Source organism: Pelophylax lessonae (genome assembly GCF_965119305.1).
Source record: "Pelophylax lessonae genome assembly, chromosome: 5".
Lineage (NCBI taxonomy): Eukaryota > Metazoa > Chordata > Amphibia > Anura > Ranidae > Pelophylax > Pelophylax lessonae.
In genome coordinates, this window is record NC_138772.1 from 154,959,606 (window position 1) to 154,981,169 (window position 21,564).

The window sequence follows — 21,564 nt, forward strand, 5'->3', positions numbered from 1 at the left end:
CCTCTGAAAGGGAGGGTAGTTTAACCTCTTAAAGCGGAGTTCAAGCCTCAAAATTTTTTTTTTTCAATAAAAACACCCCCGGGACAGTCAGGGCTAGTGCATTTCAACAATGATAGCCTCTGAACTGTCCCCGGTTTCACTTAGCTTTAAGAAGAAATACTTACCCTTAAAATGTCTTGTCCAGTGCTGCCGTCTCAGGTGTGGGCAGCTGAGCAGGAGCGTCCTCTTCGGTGATGTCGGAGTCCCAGAATGCCCTGCTTGCCACTTCCGATGCAGGCGCGTTATCCCTGCACAGCTTCTGGGCATGCTCAGAAGCTGTTCAGCGGGGAAAGCACGCCTGCACCGGAAGTGACGAGCAGGGCCGGTGCAGACGCATTGACGCTCGGCTCCCAGGAGTCAATGCAAGCAGGAAGTCAGTGCACGGGCCACGGCCGCAGAGGGAGGAAGTGGAAGGAAGGTAAGTATATTTTTTTTAATAACAAGGTAAGTAAATTTAAAAAGAAAATGAAATTATCCAATTCTTTTTCAGCTACATTACAGCAAGTGGATTGTGTAAAGTCGATTTTGAGGCCGGAACTTCGCTTTAAAGACCAAGCCTTTTTCTGACACTTGTTGCTTACAAGTTAAAAATCAGTATTTTTTGCTACAAATTTACTTAGAACCCCCAAATCTTTTTTGCAATTCGGCACTGCGTTACGGAAAATTGCACTGTACCGAAATAAAATTGATGTCCTTTTTTCCCCACAAATCTTTCTTTTGGTGGTATTTGATCACCTCTGTGATTTTTATTTTTTTTATAAGCAAAAAAGAGCAACAATTCTGAAAAAAACAAAAATATATTTTTCACATTCTGCCATTTAATATCCCCCCCCCCCCAAAAAAAAATCTAAAAATATAAATTTTTCATCCTTTTAGGCCAATTTGTATTCTGCTACATATTTTTGGTACAAAAAAACAAAAAACTGCAATAAGCGCATTTTGATTGGTTTGTGCAAAAGTTATCGCGCCTAAAAACTAGGGGAAAGATTTGTCATTTTTATTTATTTTTTTACTAGTAATGGCGGTGATCTGCGATTTTTAGTGGGACTGCAACATCGCGGTGGACAAATCAGACCCCTAAATGACATTTTTGACACTTTTGGGGGGACCAGTGACATTACTACAGTATTCAGTGCTAAAAATATGCACTGTTACTGTAATAATGACTGGCAGGGAAGGTGTTAACACAGTGGTGATCAAAGGATTAGGTGTGAACCTAGGGGAGTGTTTTCTAACTTTATGGGGGATGGGCTTGTGAAATGACCGTAGAGACCTGTGATCCTATATAGGAGGATCACAGGTGCTACGTGATCAAAACAATGGTCAGCTGTATTTACAACAGCTGACCGTCCTCTCTCAGCAGGGAGCAATCGCGGGTACTCGGCGGAAATTGCGGCCACCGACCCCATAGATCGGCATCCCTGCTGCTCAGTGGGGATGGGAGTGCCCCCTGGCGCACGCTCGCCCCTCAACACCGCTCCTGCGAACCGACGTACCTATCCTGTTGCAGTATATATGCAGTGGGCGGTCGGCAAGTGGTTAATGAATTTTTAAAAAACTAAACCGTAAGGTTAGCCCAATTTATTTGTATAATGTAAAAGATGTTACGCCGAGAAACGTGATTTTTATTTTAAGCAAAAAAAAAAAAATTGTGATTCTTGTTTTATCCAGAAACCACGCAGCTCTAATACAAATACACACACACACACACACAGACACTTGAGATGGACCGGTGGCCCGAAAATGGCGCAGATAATGGCGCCAAAAATGCACACAATTTTGCTGCGATTATACTGTGGTTATGGTGTGTTTTTCAAGGGTCATGTGATTCACAAACCGCATCAAAAACGTGACAGGAGTGCGTATTGATGCGTTCTTGCTGCGTTTTCAATGCATTTCAGCGGGGAGGTGTGTTTTTGGTGTGGTTTTTTGGTTTTTGGTTAAAACCAGTGTGAAGACAGACATAATTTAAAGAGATACAATTTTTCTTGAGCTTTTCTTGCACTAAAAGGTGGCAATAAATTGCCAACAAATTCACATTTATTAATATTTTTGATCTTATTTAAGAAGTCATATATATATTTTTATATATAAATGTATTATATTCATTTTTTAAAAAAGTGTCATTTTCGGTTTCCGGCCAAGTGCATCCTGCATTCTCGGTACCAAAATCTCCATTTGGTGCGCGCACGCACACACACACACACACACACACACACAATGGCCCTTTTACTCTTGACATTGACCCTAAACTCTAACCTTGATACTAACCCAGCTCAAACCTTGATCTAGCTATTTTATCTTTTCCCCACACACACTTGTTTATTTACATTTCTCTCATCTAGCATAGAGAGAAAGACACATGCATGCATCCTGCTCTCAGAAGAGGAAGTATATGGAGGGAAGGGCTTTACAGCGATTGATCATTGCGATAGTCAATTAAGAAGCTCACAGCGGTCAAGTGACCGGGAACCGTACTTCCTGGTTCCCAATCATTAGTATGATATAGGGGCTCTCGATGAGAGCCCGGTCACCGTGCTAGGAGCATGCTGTGCAGTGTGCTCCCAGCACAGAGACCTGTACGCACATATGCCGCCACATAGATGACCCACTTCAGTGAGGCTGCATATATGTGTACAGTCGGCGACAAAGGGTTAAGAAATTAAATGTAAATAGGACTACCGAGTCTGAAAAAGTAACAATTAGTAGTTAACAAAAGAAACACAGAGAAAGCATTCGCCAACATTAGTTTTGTATGCCACATAGGAAGGAGATTGTTAGAAGGAGATTAATCTAGCAATAAAGTAAACTTGTCACAGGCCTCAGCCAATTCAGCTTAAAGCAGAGTTCCACCCAGTGAACGTTGTTTTTAAATAAAAATACCCCCGGGACAGTCAGGGCTAGTGCATTCCACAATGGCTAGCCTCTGATCTGTCCCGGTTTGCACTTACCTTTTAGAAGAAATACTTACCTTGAAAATGTATTCTCCAGCGCTGCCATCTCAGGTGTGGGCAGCTTGAAGCCAGCGCGATCCTCTTCTGTGTCATCCCTGCACAGCTTCTGGGCATGCCCACAAGCTGTTTTGCAAGATATGACGGCGCCTGCACCAGAACTGACGTCGGGGCCGGTGCAGGTGCATTGATTCCTGGGAGCAATGACGTTCAGCTCCCAGGAATCATTGCATGCCAGGAAGTGACGAATCGCCGTGGCCGCCGAGGGGAGGAAGAGGAAGTAAGGTAAGTATATTTTTTTTATAAACGAGGTAAGTAAAAAAAAAAATAAAAGAAAGAAATTGCGATTATCCATTTGTTTTTCAGGTGACCCGGAGCGAGAAGATGGAGGTAAGTATAATTTTAGGGTGGAACTCCACTTTAAGCACACGATGAAAAAACAAATTCATAAATAGAGTATACCTTCAGTATAAACACATCTCATGACAATTTCCTGCAAATGTTGGGCTTGTCCCCTTACTTCCCGTCCCTGTAGTGGTCTGATGATTGCGAGGCAATATCAGACCAGTAAGGAGTTTCAGAAGGTTGTGGTCCCTAGTCAACTTTCACTTTAAGCTGAAATTTACATTACATACTGCTCATCTGACCAGGGTTCTAATCCATCCCCACTCTTTCCAAAAGTTAAAGAGAAAAAATAAAGTTTTGGCTCTGGATATTCGAAATATTTCCAAGATGAGCTTGTACAGTAATGCTTTTCAGCCATTCTAATTAAAACTAAAAAACGGTCATGGAAATCTTACTGCGCTAATGAGTTTGTTACAGATTCCAATATGAATGCTTACCATAGAATTGCATGTAAGGCTAGTCTGAAGTTTAAATACTTTGTGTAATCCAGCAGCTTCTGCCTGAGCTAACTTTTCTTCTGTCATTTTGACAACAAATTTCACAGTTGTATCAGTGTGGTACTCCTTGTAATCATTAATCAGAGCTGGATTTTTCTCTGTCCCATTAAGCATAGGCTCCAACACTTGTTCTTTGTACACCTGTGAACACAGCACACAACATGACCATTTCAAATAACAAGAAATATACATAGCTTTCAACACTACTTGCTGGGTAGTTTCTCATACCTGAGTCCACGTCCTGACTGGAAGTTCTGTGATTTCAACAGTGTTCCGGTCAAGCACAAAGATCTCCCCGCTCACAGCATACTGGTTCTGCCCTATCTCCTGAAGAGTACCTTTAAAATTCTTGTAATTTGGAAGCTGCAGAAGAAACAACATATCAGTGAGAAGTGCAAAAACAGAAACGCACACATTTAAAGCATATGTGAACCCTCCCCTTTTAAAACGGCATAAGGAATTCAGAGAGCTAGGGGTGGAGAAACGACAGCACGCCGATGTTCCCAGTGGCTGTGTGTGTGTGTGTGTGTGTGTGTGTGTGTGTGTGTGTGGGGGGGGGGGGGGGCGGGTGTTAGTACAAGTCTGATCATTGGAAGAGAGCAGGCTGAGTTGCATAGCACAGCCAGAAACTGATTACGCTGCTCTCATGCCTAGTGTGGTCAGTTTTTTTGTAGGAAAGCAGAGCGCCTGGCAGGAACACCAGGGACTTCACACAAGGGAAGCGACACAAAAAACAGGGCTTTTTATTACAAGTACATGGTACAGCAGACACATATCAGGAATATGAAATGTAGGGGTAACATTCTTTATTTACAATCTAAAACACTCTACATGTTAATCTACCAAACCAAGAGTGATACCGCTCTGGGGCCAACATCCTCACCCTAAGCTGTACTACTAGCTATTGAACTGAAACAAAGTGACACTTTTCTGGCTGAATGCTTGATCTCTGTGTGACTACTGAATGAAGAAATCATAAAAGAGCGCTTTATGTACCTTTACAATTTAGACTCCCATATGTAACTCCCATATGTAACTCCCATATTTGTATCCTGGTACTGCCTTTACAAAAACCTGCTACAAGAAAAATATGTATTTGCCACTACTGACTTTGCGGACTTCCTGGTTTCAACATTTTGAGCCATCGGCATTGTAAGGAGATACAAAGGGTGCAAAATCTGGTGCAGCTCTGCATAGAAACCAATCAATTTTCAAGGTTTTTTTGTCAAAGCTTAAACAAGCTGAAGTAAGAAGCTGACTGGTTACTATGCAGAGCTGCACCAGATTTTACACACTCAAGTTTTAGTAAATGAACTGCCTCGTATTTCTATTATGCATGAATTATGTCAATGATTCATTATAAATCCTCTGCAAAATGTTTTAACCAATGTGAGCATGAACATAAAATGATTTTACCATTGTTTGGACACATTTGGGGCCTTCATTTGGACACCGACAAGGCCTTCATTTGGACACCGACAATCAATAACTCACAGAAATGGACAAATATGTGAAGGAAAACACTGTTTCAAGTTTATTTCATAGCATATTTGTATGAATACTATTTTAAATTATTTTATTTAAATTATTTTCGTATACCAGCAAATGTTACCTTTGTATTAAAGCAGAACTCCACCTAAAAGTGGAACTTTCGCTCGTCTGCTTTTCCCCCCTCTCCAGTGCCACATTTGGCACCTTTCAGAGGGCGGAATGGGTACCTGTTTTTTTACTTCACTTCTGGGAGACAACGCCACGGCACAGTCCCTCGGAAGCTCCCTCCCCTTCCTTCTTTCCCCGCCGCTGGCTGTGAAGAGCTCCCTTTCCTTGACTGTGGCAGGAAGGTACTCTTCCCTCACGTGATACCCTTAATGATGTCAAAAACAGTATCTCTCCTGTGCTCAAGTGGTATGCGGGAAGGTGAGTGGTCTAAATGGTCTTTTTAGCACAGATAAGGTGGTCTTGCTGCCCCCTCAGGACCAAGGGTATCCAAAAACACTGAAAGACAACAAGAGAGGGGCGCACCGACCTTCTGCATTACCACTAAAACGTTTAGTAAAATCCAGATAGGTAGCATACATTATAATCACAAACGTGGCAATTTTGGCTTTGAGGAAGAGGGTTCTCCCTCAAAACGTGTAAAACAGGTCATTGTGCAGCAGTAGAGAAGTGTTCTGGAGGCGATTGGTTCCTATTTCCTACATGCATGTATACATCTTACGTTTGAGTATAATGTATGCTACCTATATGGATTTTAATAAACTTTTTTTTAGTGGTAATGCTCAAGGTCGGTGTGCCCTTCTCTTGTTGTTCTTAATGATGTCATCCAGGGTAGCCCCAAATAAGCCATCGCCTTGAAAGGGCAGATCAGTGATAGCTTTCTTAGAGGGGCTTGGTCTGCAGACCAATTCTTAAGCCACAGCACGTACCTAATCACTACCTCTGAAACAAAGTTTGGACAGCACAAGAGCTGTATCCAAAGCTGCATCACAAATAAATTGCAGCCCATGGACCAACTGGTCCGCTAAAACATAACCAGTGAAGACCAGCGCACCCTCCAGGCCCTGGCACAAAACTTGGCCCATTCAGATAGGGTCTGAAACACCAGGGCTGAGGCAAAGACTGACCGCAATGCCGAACCAGCTATAGTAAACATGCTGCGTGCCACAGCCTCCACTTACTTGTCAACCAGGTCCTTAAAGGACAGGGATTTCCTCTACTGGGATAATGGTTGCTTTATTGAACCTGGAAACAGAAGGGTCCACCACTGGTGGACTAGTCTATTTTTTTAAAAGGGACTCCTCAAAAGGGTAACATACAGCAAAACGTTAGGGGGCCACAAAGGGCAATTTTGCTTGTTCCCATTCCTTACAGGAAAACCTGTCAAAATAAGGCACATAAGGAAACACCTTTGGAGTATGATGCGACTTATGCGTGCCAAATGACACAGCCACGACCATGGCTACATCAGCTAAATCCTCCATCTTTAAAGTCTCACGTATTGCAGTAATAAGCGTGTCTACCAGCAGCTTTTCATTCGCTGCTGCGACCATGGAGGAATCATCCTCCCTGTGGGATGGATCAGGGGGTGTAATATTAAGTTCCCCTGAACGGGCAGCGTCAACTGTGGCATCCGGCTCAGAATCAGATGAGACAGACTGAGCAGGGGAAGGCGGGGGATGCTTCTTCCTGGGTCTTTTCCCACACACCACTTCCACCCGGGACACTAAGGACTGCAGGACCGCCATCAGTGCAACCATGGAAACTGGGGTTTCCAAGGGACCTGCCACCTCCATGAGGGGGGGTCAGTGGGGGAGATGTGACCCTGAGGCTCCATAAGGAAAGGAAGACCTTGGAAGTACAAATACGATCTTTTGGCATCACTAAAAGGACCCCCTAAAGGCTCAGGGTACCTATCAGCAGAGAGAAAGATAACAGGGACCCTCAAAGACTCAACCTACCGACCAGACGAGTGCCAAGAATTCGAACAATGTCATCATGGACACTATCCCTGTTAATATGCCCCCAGGAACAGGAAACTAAGGAGAAAGAGGAGGAGCTTCAAGATCCCCACGAGGCTTCAGTTGTCTCCAGCGTCTCCCAGACTAAGGAAAAATGGTCCCCGTGACATTATCCGACTACACAAACATGGCCGCTAACCGGAGACCAGCTAGACTAAGGGAAAACCATCAGCTACCAACACTGAAGCATGCTGCCAGGATCTTTCTGGCACCCTCTGCAAGGGGACTCCCCCTGAAGGTAGGACGCACGTTTAGGGGGAGACTATGCTATGCACTCTGCACTGGGACCCCCCCCCGCACTATACCCACATTGCAAACAGCAGGGCATGCACCTAGAGGTCTCCTACACTGTGATCCCTCCAGACTACCAGGGCAGGGCACATTATCCCAGGACCCTTACAGAGTGGGAATAGCGTGGGGAGACCACCAAGGGTCTCTGCTGCATTCTCTGCCCTGGGACCCCAACTAGACTCTAGGTCCAGACAGGGGGGAATGGGAGTGGGGGAAGCCCAGCTCAGTGAGGAATTTAAAGGATGGGAGGAAGGAACCTGCAGGCATCTCTGACCGTCCCTGGAGGTTACCTGTGCCCACTCCAAAGAAAACCACCAAAAGGGAAGAGGGGGGGACTATACTTACCCTTCCATGGTGCAGGGTAATGCTTCAGACAGAACTCCTCGCCACCGAAGTAGGGGAGCGGTCGGCCAAGGGACCGCTGCAACTTAGACCCAAGCCCCGTCAAATGCGACCATGCCAGACGTTTAATTCGCGGGCCAGCCTCTGTCCCCAAGGTAATGGCGTGGCCGACCTAGCGCAAAGCTGCGGTCTGCATGCCCTCGCTGGCTGATCTCGGGGGGACCACTGGATTTAGATTATCCAGACCGTCGCCCAGCCCAGCAGTTGAAAGTAGATTTCCCGAGAGAAAAAACAAAAAAGATGTAAGGAAGGAGAAATTTGCTAGGACCAGAGATCCCACCCGGGAGCCTAGGTCCTTAACTCCCTACTAGACAGATTAAAACTGATTACCTAGAGCAGAGAGGGAGGTGTATATTCCAGCTGACAGCCCACGGGCGTAGCCAGGTGTTTTTTGTTCTGCCTAGTCCTACTCCTGGAGAAAGCAATATAACCCACTAGTTATGATTTATGGAGTACGGTGTCCGTCGATGAACGAAAGTGAAGAGTGTACTTTTTCCTGAAAATCTGCCTTAAAAAAGATAAAAAATAAATCGCTGCGCAAATATCGTGCCACATAAAAAATGTTTTTGAAAAAGCTAATTTTTACATTTAGAAGAGAAATGTCAGAATTGGCCTGATTTTAAAGTGGTTAAATAGTACAAAAATGCATTCCTAATCTAAATACGTTAGCCTTCTAGCAAAATAAGAAGAAGTTCATTCCAAAAAAAGCACAAGCCTACATAGATTTGATTCTATTCACCATACCAAGGATGACAAGATTCTATGATAAATTTAGTTTGACTTTTAAAGTAGATTCGCATATGCCCAAACATAAATTTAGGGATATTCTGTACAAAAGGATCATGCGGCCTCGCAAAAAGATAGAGAGAGATTTTTTTTTTTTTTATTAGAGTAAAGTAGTTGGAAATATAGTTGGAGATTTATAAATGCATGTAAAACCAACAGGAAGCAAACAAATATGTAAACAAGATGTCTACACATGGGTAAATATATTGATCAATAATGCTGCACTATGCTTACCATAGGGTAAGGATCAAGGCCATCCAGCATCCTCTTGACATTGTTCACAATTTCCCTGGTGTCATAATTGGGAAGTTTACAGGCCCATCCAGTACCAATGCCTTCTGCGCCATTAATCAATACCATAGGAATAATTGGCATGTACCACTCAGGCTCCACTCGCTGGTTATCATCATACAGGAATTTGAGTAAGTTATCATCCATATTAGGAAAGAGTAATCTAGCCAGGGGGCTGCAAGAAAAAGAGAATTAACTCAAATATGCAGCAAGGTCTTTTTAAAGCAACTACAGGCAATTATATTGTAATGGAAAATCACCTTAACATTGTGAAGATGTAACGAGGACTGGCAGCATCCTTTCCACCATGTAGTCGTGTACCAAACTGACCAATGGGCTGCAGCAAGCTCACATTGTTACTTCCTACAAAGTTCTGTGCCAAGTTCACAATGGTCATCATCAGAGCTTGCTGAAATGCATAAGAGCTTGTGTTATAGAGTGAAAACCAAGGCTAGTGGAAAAGTATCAGACTGAACAGAACATACCTCTCCATGATGATAGGCAGACATTTCAGCAACTGAACCAGCCAGCTGAGCAACTTTCACTTCCCGCTTATCATTTCTTTTGAAACAAGTGAACAACACTTTTCTTTGTCCTGGTTTAAATCCTGTGTAATGGGGTGAAAAAAGATCCCTTAGAACCAGCTATACAATTTAATGAGATTAACACTGAGTTTTACAATATATACAGGTGAATCTCATAAAATCAGATTTTCATCAAAAAGTTAATTTCAGTAATTCAATTCAAAAAGTGAAACTTATTTTATATAGCTGCGTTACACGCAGAGTGTTCTATTATAAACATTTGTTTCTTATTTTGATGATTATGGCTTACAGCTATTAAAAACCCAAAATTCAGTTATCTCAGAAAATTAGAATATTACATAAGACCAATTAAAAAAGGGATTTTTAATACAGAAATGTTGGCTTACTGAAAAGTATGTCCATGTATAGTATAGTGTGCACTCAATACTTGGTCGGGTCTCCTTTCACATGAATTGCTGCATGGCATGGTGGCGATCAACCTGTGGCACTGCTGAGGTGTTCTAGAAGCCTAGGTTACTTTGATAGGGGCCTTTAGCTCGTCTGCATTGTAGGGTCTGGTGTCTCACCTTTTTCTTGACAATACCCAAAGGATACTCTATGGGGATTAGGTCAGGAGAGTTTGCTGGCCAATCAAGCAGAGTAATACCATGATCAATAAACCAGGTATTGGTACTTTTGGCAGTGTGGGCAGGTGCCAAATCCTGCTGGAAAATGAAATCAGCATCTCCATAAAGCTGGTCAGCAGAGGGAAGCATGCAGTGTTCTAGAATTTCCTAGTAGAGGGCTGCGCTGACTTTGGACGTGATAAAACACAGTGGACCAACGCCAGCAGATGACATGGCTCCCCAAATCATCACTGACTGAAAAATTTTGCATTTCATTTGGAAATCAAGGTCCCAGAGTCTGGAGGGAGAGTGGACAGGCAAAGAATCCAAGCTGTATAAGGTCCAGTCGGTGATGAGTGCATACTATACTGTACATGGACATACTTTAAGTGCCGGTTCACATATGTGCGGCTGCGGCGATCGCATATAATATCGGAGCGCACTGCTCCTTCATTACATGCGATCGGGTGTGCGGTGCGAATTCAGCCATACACTTTGTATGGCTAAATTCGCACTGCACCCGCAGTAAAGTCGCACATGACCCTTTTTTGAGCCGCATCAGGATCGGATCGCATAGTGGTTCACACTTGTGCGATCCAATCCTGTGCGAACTGTAAGATCGCACTGCGATATGCGATCAAACTGGGGGTGTCGTTAACATTACATTGACACCCCCAGCGTATCGCATATGGCAGTGTGAACTGCCAACGGTGCGTTTGCGATGCGGGAACAGGCTGCGAATTCGCAGCCTTCCCGCATCGCATAAGTGTGAACCGAGCCTCAGTAAGCCAACATTTCTGTATTAAAAATCCTTTTTTTTATATTGGTCTTATGTAATGTTCTAATTTTCTGAGATACTGCATTTTGGGTTTTCACTAACCTTAAGCCATAATCATCAAAAATAAAGAAAAGCTTGAAATAAAGCACTCTGTGTGTAACCGATCTATATAAAATATAGGTGTTTCACTTTTTGAATAGAATTACTGTAATTAAATTAACTTTTGATGATATTCTGATTTTATGAGATGCACCTGTATGCACGTAACTATATTAAAATAAAACACCCCACCACCACTTGAAGTGATCCTGACACAAAACATTGCTACATGCATAAGGTGCAAGCACTTGGAGAGTGCCTGAACATACCTGCAGCAATTTAAAAGGCCTCCGGGTTAAGGGTAAATACTGAGACATTTGTACAGGAAAAGCTCTGGCACTTCCAGGTAGTGTGGAGAAACTTGTCCCTACCTCTAACCCTTGTATATTCCTACTGGCCCATCACAATAAGGGGCTGCTTCACTGGCCAACACTGGGACAGGGTAAACATCTAGGGCGATCAAGGGGTTAATTATGTGCCTATGTGTGATGTGTGTGCAGTTTCTAAGTCTCTCATCCCTGCTTTGAAGAGATGAGGAAACACAGATTACAGAGCTCCGTGTTGAATGTTAGCACAGAGCTCTGGGCTGTGATGGTACAAAGCTGATCAGCAAGTCCAAGCTGGGAATCATTGGCCAGGACTTGCTGGTAGGCGTGCCTCCTAAATCCTGAGGTAGGCAGTGATGTACCAGTGTGTTGCTTTGCCTACAGAGGCTGCTCATCCGCAGTGCAAGGTAGACAAGCGGTCGCTAAGTGGTTAGCAAAATACCATAGATTCCACATAATTATGCTACCAAAATAAGTGTGTGCTATAAATTGCCTCCAGCATTTCTGTCGCTTCTGTCTGAAGATCACCATTTTGTTGAAGCTCAGAGCAGACACCTCCTTACTAAAAAATCTGCCCCACTCGGTCGCAAAAATTACATCACTTTTTTAAAATAACTGATGTACATTACCAGCCTTGATTGCACGTCTTGGGGAAGTTAGGCAGGAAAGCTGGCAGAAAATGCTGAAGTTCACAGATCTGCAGAGAATTTTAGGGCGATAAGGCACTATCCTTGTAAAGCCAGCCATAGAAGGATCGAATTTCATTGAGTTCAGCAGGGGCTGGCCGAAATTCTATCCATCTATGGGCAAGGTAATCCATCAATTGATTTAGGTACAACCAGCCGGTCAGGTTTTTTACATGCAATTACTGTCAGCGACTATAGCCACTAGCAGCAATCATTGTGATATGTCAGCCAGAAAGGCTCCAACACCAAAACACAATAGCTCTGTGGGAGGGTTTCGCTCATCAACATAGTCCATTTTCCATAATAGTATAATCTATGGGATGCATAGGTTAAACTCTTTTGTGTCTCCATGGCAGCAGAGTCAACTCTCCTGCTTTTCTTTACTCTCCCCCTAATCTGTGTTCCCTTCTTTCCTTCCCCCATTAGCAAAAAAAAAATCCTAAGGCTGTCAAAGTATTCAGCCTCTAGTGGCTTTGATTGTAGGCACAGTGCCAAGAATAGAAAACAACTGGGCATGTGCAGAGTAGGATAAGACTGTGCATTCCTTGATTTTAAACAGTATAGACACTTATTTTTATTGTTTTACATAGCTATAGCTTCAAGAGGCCAGCCTGAAGACATCTACCAGGACCTGTCTGACTAAAGTTCCACTTTAATCTGGTCAAATAAGATACTACTTTCAGACCCTCAATAACTGCACTAAAATTATGTGTTACTGCAGAAGTCATGTCTCTGTCACAATCACACAAAGGCTGAAAATTCTACAGCTCATTACCTAATTCACTAGTGTTATACTCACCATCAACAAGAGATGGAATTGAACGTTCATTATCAGAGTTTGAGAACAAGATGAGTTCCTTGTTGATGAAGTCATTAAATGTCAAGTGCTTTGTGGCGGTACCATACAAGAATTGCTACAAAAAAAAGAATTGATAAAAAAAATGCTTAGTAAGTGGAAAAACTGGCATCCTCATCAGTACCCTGTATTTCTTTTTTTTGCCCCACTAACCTCGGGTAATCCATGTAATCGGCGTTGGCGTCTGTCTTCCATAAAGTTTGTGAGCCATTCCTTCCTGTCATCAATCTTCTTTTTGCTGAAAGCCTGGAGAGGTTGAGATTAGAGAAGAGATCAGAAAAGTATCATTAACTACGAGCCAAACTAAAAAAAAAAACCTAATCAGAAGATGCGGTTTACGCTTTAGTAATCCCTGTTAAGACTGGCAGTCCTTTGAGTAATGGGAAAAATAGTTTTACAGCTTGAAATGTTATAAATTGTACGGCATGGAAAGAGACTTGCCCTGCAGTGAATGATGCTGAAGCTTTAAGATGCAGCGAGCATTTGCTTTTTGCACAAGTTGGCCTATGTATTAGGATTATAGTATACCTAAAGGCAATTTTTTATTTTTTTTTGATTTGGATAGTGGAGAGGAATGAGAAATGCCTGTCAGGTTTTTATTGCTGTCTGCTCTCCCTATCTGTCATGTTTGTTATCACCAAGAGTGAAAGATTACTTGCACACAAATTTATATTATACATGTTGGAGGATTAAAAGTACCCCCAAAGTCAATCTCCATGTGATACTGAAGACTGGTCTCAGAATTTAAGGCATTGCGAGATCTAGTGATACGACTCAATAAAAATTAACCTATTTATCTCACAGATCAGATTTATTCAGAGAAGTGACTGTTTGTCATCACCGAGATGACTGAGAATATTCCCATTGGGTCTTAGAAATTTTTGCGATTTCTTTTTCAATCTCCCTCAGAGTATCAACCCTAACATTTCTGCTTCCCTTAAACATGAAACCAGGGAAATTTAGGCCATTTCTGTTTGAGGTAGAGGCTCCTTAAATCTGACCAAAACGCAACAGGTTGCAATGCGCAGATTGACTAAAAACCAGTGTTCCTATTAAACCTGCTGACCAAGGAAACAACCCTGTGGGTATGGACAACAACTGTAAGCGTATGCCTCTGGACATTTTGGAAAACAGAAATTTGTATCGTCCCATTTCAGTCCCACTCGGTAACAAATTAAAGGCAGATTTTTACAAGTTGGTCAATAAGGCCTTTCATAATGGGATTTTTGTAAGTTCTGGCTGGGAATTTATCAGAATACAGCTGCCCTCATTTTATGCTTTAATTCGTTGTAAAGGCAGAGGTTTTTTTTTGGAGCCTTACTGCAGGTAAAAAAAAAATCCCTTCTGCATGCATCTTACCCCCAGTCCCCCCCCCCCCCCCCCACCCTAAATAATGTGAATAAGAGGCTCTCGCTCCTCTTTGGCTCAGATAGAAAAGTGGGAGCCATTGGCTTGCTGCAGTTCATCAAAACCAGTGAAGAGGGAGCCTAGCCCTGTTCTATGTGTCTTATGGACACAGAGAAGGGCTAAGCAGCGCTAATAAATATATATATATATATTTTTTTTTTTCCCCAACAAACAGGATGAAGTGCACATTGATAATTAAGGATAGTGCAGGCCTTCCTTAGTGCCCACATATAGAAAAGACAAAAACGGGATTGCTGCACCTAAAAGAAAAAATCCAAAACATTGCAACAGTGTTCCATTAATAGTTTTGGGCAATGGTGACAATGCCCTTTTTCAGATCAGAACATATCCCCAGGAACTGATTTTTTTCCTCTGCCAGTCTAATTACTCCCTTTTATAGGTCAGGTCTGGGTAAGCTGTAACTGAAGGATGAACTTTATTTTTTATTTTAACTGTCTAAATATGTTTGAACATCCGCTATACACAAGTCACAGCCCATTTTTTTTCTGAATACAATTATGGTGGGTAATCTTTTCCATAGATTAGAAAGCTCCAATCATATTTGTTTCTTTAAAAAAAAAAAAAGTATTACTTTTAAAAAAAGTGAAAGCCCTGAATTGTTTTCAATTTCAACTGATTCAAAATTGACAACTGTAAAGGCATGGATGAAAAAATTGGAGCCATTGAATGTAATCTTCATGCAAAGCCAATAACAGCTCAAACCCCGATGGTGGAAAACCATTTTAAAGGGGAGAGTGACTTGGTCATAAAATAAACGCACACATCTCTTAAATATTGGTTTTCCATTGACTCTACATGTTTATGGAGAGACACAGAATCCACACAGGTGCCTGGGCAAAACCTTAGAACCTGGCTGCTTAGCAAACCTAAAAACTTAAATACAACGACAGAGCCATATCCCCTACTATCGCTGCCACAGTGAAAGCCTTTAACCACCTTTTTCATTCACACCAGCAAAAGACAAACTATCCGAAATTTCAATACCCATCTCAATATTCTCCATGCTTATCCTTTACCTATCCACATGCTCCTGGCAAGAATCAGGTATGCTGCAAGTATTCGAACTATATGATGGAAATTTACTTAAACCCTTTCCCAACCTTGCAAAAAACATTCTCTCTCCCTAATACGGATTACTTTAAGTAAATCCAAATAACCCACTGCTTATTGCGTAGCCCCGGCCTACACATTCATATCCACGACTCGGCATGGAAATACATTACAAACAAACATAACAATTGCAAAGGCATCACTCTGTTCTACAAAGTAGATAAAACCTCTTAAACTACCCCAAATGCTGAAATAAGAAAGGGACATAGGCAAAATATTTGATGAACATCAATGACTAGCTGCTTTGATTTTTAGTTACCAAGCAACTCGTTCTTCAAATCTTTGGGAACAAATCTGGAAATGTACTCTTCGCTGGTATATTACTCTATCCCAGGCTCACACATTCAATCCTACTAACTCCCCCTCCTGCTGGAGGAACTGTGGGGAACGAGGCACTCTATTCCACGTTCTTTGGGAATGTAAAAACTATCCACATTTTGGGCAGATGTGTTCTCACTCCTACAGAATGTCACAAATACCTCCTTCAATCCATCACCAGAACTGGCTCTATTGGGCATAGGCATCAATAGAATCACTACTAAACTACGACATATAATAATTCATATTCTATCAGCTGCAAAACCATTACTCGTCACTGGAAAACAGCAGATCCAATCACCATAGACAGGGTAATCTCCCTAATACATAGTCATGGATCCTACGAATGTATGTACGCGGCGTCACAAGGACGTCTGTCTTCCATTATACTAACATGGTCACCTTGGTTTAGTTGGTATGAGCAAAAATTTTCGCAGGCCAACAAATAATTTACTCTAGCTATACTTCGATATTTGGAGTTTCATAACAGAAGCCTGAAATGCGAACATTAGTACACAGTAACCAATAACATTTTGAACACTCTCCCCTTCCTATCCTTTGTTTACTCATTCGTCTCTCTCACTCAACCCATTGGAACCTAAAAGAACTGAACTCATTACACCAGACATGCAACTGGATTCATTGCCCCCCCCCCCCACCCCTCAGCACAGTTTGTTCCCAGTGGGGTGCTTGGGTGACAGGAGTGACGATTCTGTTGTGAGTAATACCAGATCTACACCTAGGGTTCCAGCTATCATTTCAATTCAATCTTATTTTTGATAACATTTACCCATAAACAACTATTGTTAGAGTTCTTTAGATAACTGTTGAACTATTGCTTTTTTTTTCTTTAACTGTTTGTATTTGCTTTAATATGAAAAACCTAATAAAAATTGGGAAAAAAAAAAAAAAAGAAGAACGCACACATCTGAAGGCCAGTAGTATAAACAGTAAAGTTCATATTCCTATAGCACACCTTCCTGCTTTGTAGGCTCGTGTGTACTGGGTGCTGAAGCGATCACCAGTTGGCAACTGGATCGGTTACAAGTAGATACATATTCACCAGCACACCAAGGATCTTGCAAAAGCAGTCCAAAATGTTTATTCCAAATAAGATCACACCAGAAAAATATAGTGCAACGTTTCAGAGCCGCACAGGACCCCTTCGTCACATGCCTGACGAAGGGGTCCTGTGCGACTCTGAAACGTTGCACTATAATTTTCTGATGTGATCTTATTTGGAATAAAGTTTTTGGACTGCTTTTGCAAGATCCTTGGTGTGCTGGCGAATATGTATCTACCAGTAGTATAAACAGGCTGGCACTGCACTTACCAAAGTAATAGCTGCATCATCCTCTGGCCCAGCATAGCGGAACATAATACGATGACGGTCCATGTCTGCAAAATACTCCTTGGCTTCCTTTGCAGTGCTGGTACCCAAACCTGAGAAACAAAGAAAAGCTAGTCAGCTCTTATGCAGAAAAAAAAAATCCAGATTTGTACGGTACCTTAATAGGTATTGCCTTCATAATCAAATTGTGATTATGTGCAACTATCTGCACACAACTGCTAAAAGCATTGCAGCAAATATGCTACCTAAATCTAAGCTTGTTTACGGACATTTATAATTGCCTGACCAAATGTCTCCTAAATGCACTCAAAGAAACCATTAAATATTGGTTACAACAATGTAAGCATATTTATCAAGAGCCTGCTATGTACATGAAATGTTATGCTGCAGAATATAAAATTGTGCATACCTAAAGAAGGAATCTAGCTAGTTTGGAGCTGGGTTACTAGTAACGCAATTTTAGTGTTCCCAAATAATTGAAAAAAAAAATGTAAATTTAACAAAATCATAAAACTGGCACAGGAGTGTAAACCTTTTTTTTTTTTTTAAAGAAAACATTAAGCTTTTTGAGGTTAATATTTATTAAAGTGTAACTTTGGCCAAAAGTCAAACTCGACAAATGCTATAGTGATATAGTCTGTCACTAGCATTAACTCAACAGTCCCTCCCTTCATGACAGTTTATTACGTTTTGATCCAACTAGTTAACTGTTTCTAGCTCCCTTTAACAAAGCAAGCTGTCTGGCAAAGGTAACAGTTAAGAGGTAAGACAAACCACTTAATATTTAAACCTTTAATCTAGGTAGAAAAACCACTAATGTAAATGCTTAATAAGTGTTGGCTTTAAATTGTTAGTCCCTCTAACATTACCTTCTCCACTTATTGACAATGCTGTGGTCCAAGGGTGGCTATGCTGCTGCTCCTCAGGGGTGAATATAGCCACCCTAAGACAGCAGGTGAGTTATTGGCTTATCACCAGGTGAAAATAAATAAATAATAAAAGCACTTTAAGAGGCAAAAAGCAAAAGAATGCATGCACACACCTTTGTAGTACTTTATCTTCCATAATTTCTGGTTTTCTATTTGTTTTTTCCACTCTTCAAACTCAGGAATACTGTAGAATGACAGCTCCTGCTTACTTTTTGTTGCCTTTTAAAACAAAGATTTTTCCCTGTTAAACGCAGTCCCCCTTAAAACACACACTCTGAATCAACTAAGTGAAACACTAGATACCTTCACAATTGGAGTGATGAATTCCTCAAGAAAGTTGTGCTTCAGCAGGGATGGCCAATTGTGATGGAAAAAGTTAATGAGTAATCCTTTAATATGGGATCCATCTTGATCCTGTATACAGAGTAACATAATTAATAAGGAGTGTTATCAGTGTCAAACCATTTCAAAAGAGTCCTGTAAAGCACACTATGTGTATATTGCCCATTTATGTCAAAGGGATTAAGATCTGAAGCGTAAATTCAGAAACCATAACATGTTAAAATGCACACCTTAGTCCTGAAGATTAGTTAAAATGTTTTATATTTTCTGAAAGCAGAGACCCTGGAGATTATTTGGGTGGTAGCCACAAAATTGATGTCACAGGTTATTAGTGGCAACTAATCAAACCCATATTTTAAGTAAACAAATATGCTAAAAGGTTAAGTTTACATTATGTTACTCAATTTTTTGTAAAAAAAAAAAAAAACACGGATCCCAAACATGTTGAACCCTAAAATTGAGCCAGACCATGACATGACAACAAACTTTGGTACCCATAATTGCCCAATGGCAATGCTCTAAAAGCTTTTACACAACATCAGTTTCAAATTAATCAGGAATGTTTCTGGCCCTAGAATAATTACTCTCACTATGGTGTGCGTGGCAATACCTAACATGCGTAGCGCAATCGTCATTTTCATACATATGTGCAACCAATGTGCATGTTTACATAAAAGTTTCAACTTTATTTGAGCTAAATTGCAATTTTATAGGCGGGGCTGGGGAGGGGGTAGTACTTTCCAGATGTATAGAGGGGGAGATTTCTTAATTCCACTGGGTTTACCAAATCACTGCCACCGACAGAAGGCTTATGTCAGCAGGGCTTTTAAACATAATCCCAGCTGCTATACAGCAAATACAGAAGCATAACTGTTGATGTGCCAGAAATATAGTGTACTCCTACCTTTCTGATAGATATTACAATACTGTGTATTTTAACTCTGAATTTCAACACATGTAGTGAAAGCCAAGCCTACTTAAAGCATAAATTTACCCATAACAGTTTGAGAACAATTATGAGAACAATTATTGTTGTTTAACAAAAGAACGTACATTCCACAATATATATATATATATATATATATATATATATATATATATATATATATATATATATATATATATATATATATATATATTCCATAATAAGGCTTACCTGTAGGTACAAATAATATCTCCTAAACCGGCAAGGTTTAGGAGATATTTACAGTGCATGCAGCTGCTCTCGCGAGCGGCGCATGCGCTCTGAAGGTCCGGGGGACCTTCAATTCATTTGCCGGGAGCTTGCCGGAAAATCACTCCCGCGGATCATGGCAGCGCCCGCAGCGATGTCCGGGGGTCAGTGTGGGGGCTTCGTTCTAAGGTAAGTTACACATAATGGGCTAGTATGCGATGCATACTAGCCCATTATGCCTTTGTCTTGCAGGTTTTTTTTTTTTTTTCCTCCTAGGGTTTACAACCGCTTTAACTGCCTCTGGCATTGCTCCTGTTTCTTTTTGATGGAGGCAACCATTTTGCTAAAGCCCAGAACAGTCACTTCCCTAATGAAAACTCAACCCCTCACCTTTGTTTCAAAAACTACATGTTACTTTCTGCAATTAAAATGTGTGCATGCAGCCATGACTATGTCCTAGCTCAGTTCAAGAGGAAGGCTGACAGAAGCTTTATAGTGCTCAGGATCATAGCTGCCAAGCTGAGTGCCTTGGAGCAGCATAATATGTGGTGAGGACTTGAAACAAATTTCCAAAGCTATATAAAAAACGGCATCATCCAAAATAATTCCTGCACCAACACCGAGGGAGATGTATTTTTAGCAAAGACATGAATGTATTCAATCCTTTCAGAAACACCAGTATTACCTGATCAGTCATGATCATGATTTTTCCATAACGTAAAGACTTGAGGGACTCTTGATCGTCATAGCTCTTCTTGTATTGCAATCCAACAATTTTAATGATGTTGTTGATTTCTGCATTCTCCATGATCTGTGAGCAGGTAAAATTAAATATTAACATTATCACCTCATTAAAGTAATACAAGTCTGTAAACTGTGGTCTGTAGTGGACCTCTAAATGCAACTTATCAGTTGTGCAAAAAAGCAAAAATGTAGAATTGCTGTTTTTGGAGCAAAGTGTCTGGTTACCAAGATGAATGGTCAAACGGTAAGAAAGGGAGGTGGAGTGTAGTAGTTTTCAGAATACAGATGAGGCCTTTTCTGAAATGATGCCAGGATCAACAATGAGGAGTTATCCAATTAACCACTGTCTGTGGCAGATGCAGCATGATAATTTTAATATCTATTTTGATAAAAGCATGCTGGAGTAAGTCAAAAAATGGAAGGAATGAGGTGACTTTAAAACCTTTTCAGTGAAAAGTGGTATGGAGAGAGTGTGAAATGTAAGTGTCATCATGTTCAGGGGACCAAGTGATCCAAATCAAATCCAGTCCTTACTCTATAAGCAACATATGCTTGGACAGGCTTCCTCTCCTCTGTCCAACAATGCCACTAGAAAGAGAGATTTATGATTTACCTGTTTTGTCTCTAGCAGCAGGAGCCCCTCCAGACAAGTACTGCCATTCACAATGACAAGCCATACAGCTGGCAGCACTGTCATCTGGGTTGTTTTACACCTACACAACCTGGATGATGGATGAGAAAGCAATGTGTACGCTTTAGCTTTTTGCCTGGGTTGTGTTATACATTGCACCAACCTGACATTGCTGAACGCTTGATCATAAATAGTGGAAGTTCACATAGCCTTCTGATCCATCGGTCAGGCTGTGTATGTAAACAAACAGCCCCGATAGAAATGCAGATATGCATAGAGCAGCAGTCACTTATGAATGATTGACCAGTGCTGGTTGTTAATTTATAATAGCAAATTATAATTTAGAGCTACGGCTCTGTGTAAAATATCTGCAGCAGCTTGTACATACCAGTGCAGATACTTTATAGAGCCAAAGCACTGAATAATATTTTTACTAATATGAATAAACAAGCAGCACTGATT

General features: G+C 41.3%; 1 protein-coding gene across 1 annotated transcript in view; it reads right to left on the reverse strand.

The window, feature by feature from the left end:
- The window catches only part of TOP2B (DNA topoisomerase II beta), a 150,171-nt gene that overhangs the window by 65,535 nt on the left and 63,072 nt on the right, over positions 1-21,564 (reverse strand). The window contains exons 13-23 of the mRNA XM_082257331.1: positions 20,413-20,538; positions 18,515-18,625; positions 18,325-18,430; positions 17,265-17,374; positions 13,229-13,321; positions 13,019-13,133; positions 9,666-9,787; positions 9,441-9,589; positions 9,124-9,355; positions 4,121-4,255; positions 3,833-4,033 (exon numbers count right to left, since the gene is read on the reverse strand). Of these exons, the coding sequence (XP_082113457.1) occupies positions 3,833-4,033; positions 4,121-4,255; positions 9,124-9,355; positions 9,441-9,589; positions 9,666-9,787; positions 13,019-13,133; positions 13,229-13,321; positions 17,265-17,374; positions 18,325-18,430; positions 18,515-18,625; positions 20,413-20,538 (1,500 nt within the window). The remainder of the gene's footprint in view (positions 1-3,832; positions 4,034-4,120; positions 4,256-9,123; positions 9,356-9,440; positions 9,590-9,665; positions 9,788-13,018; positions 13,134-13,228; positions 13,322-17,264; positions 17,375-18,324; positions 18,431-18,514; positions 18,626-20,412; positions 20,539-21,564) is intronic.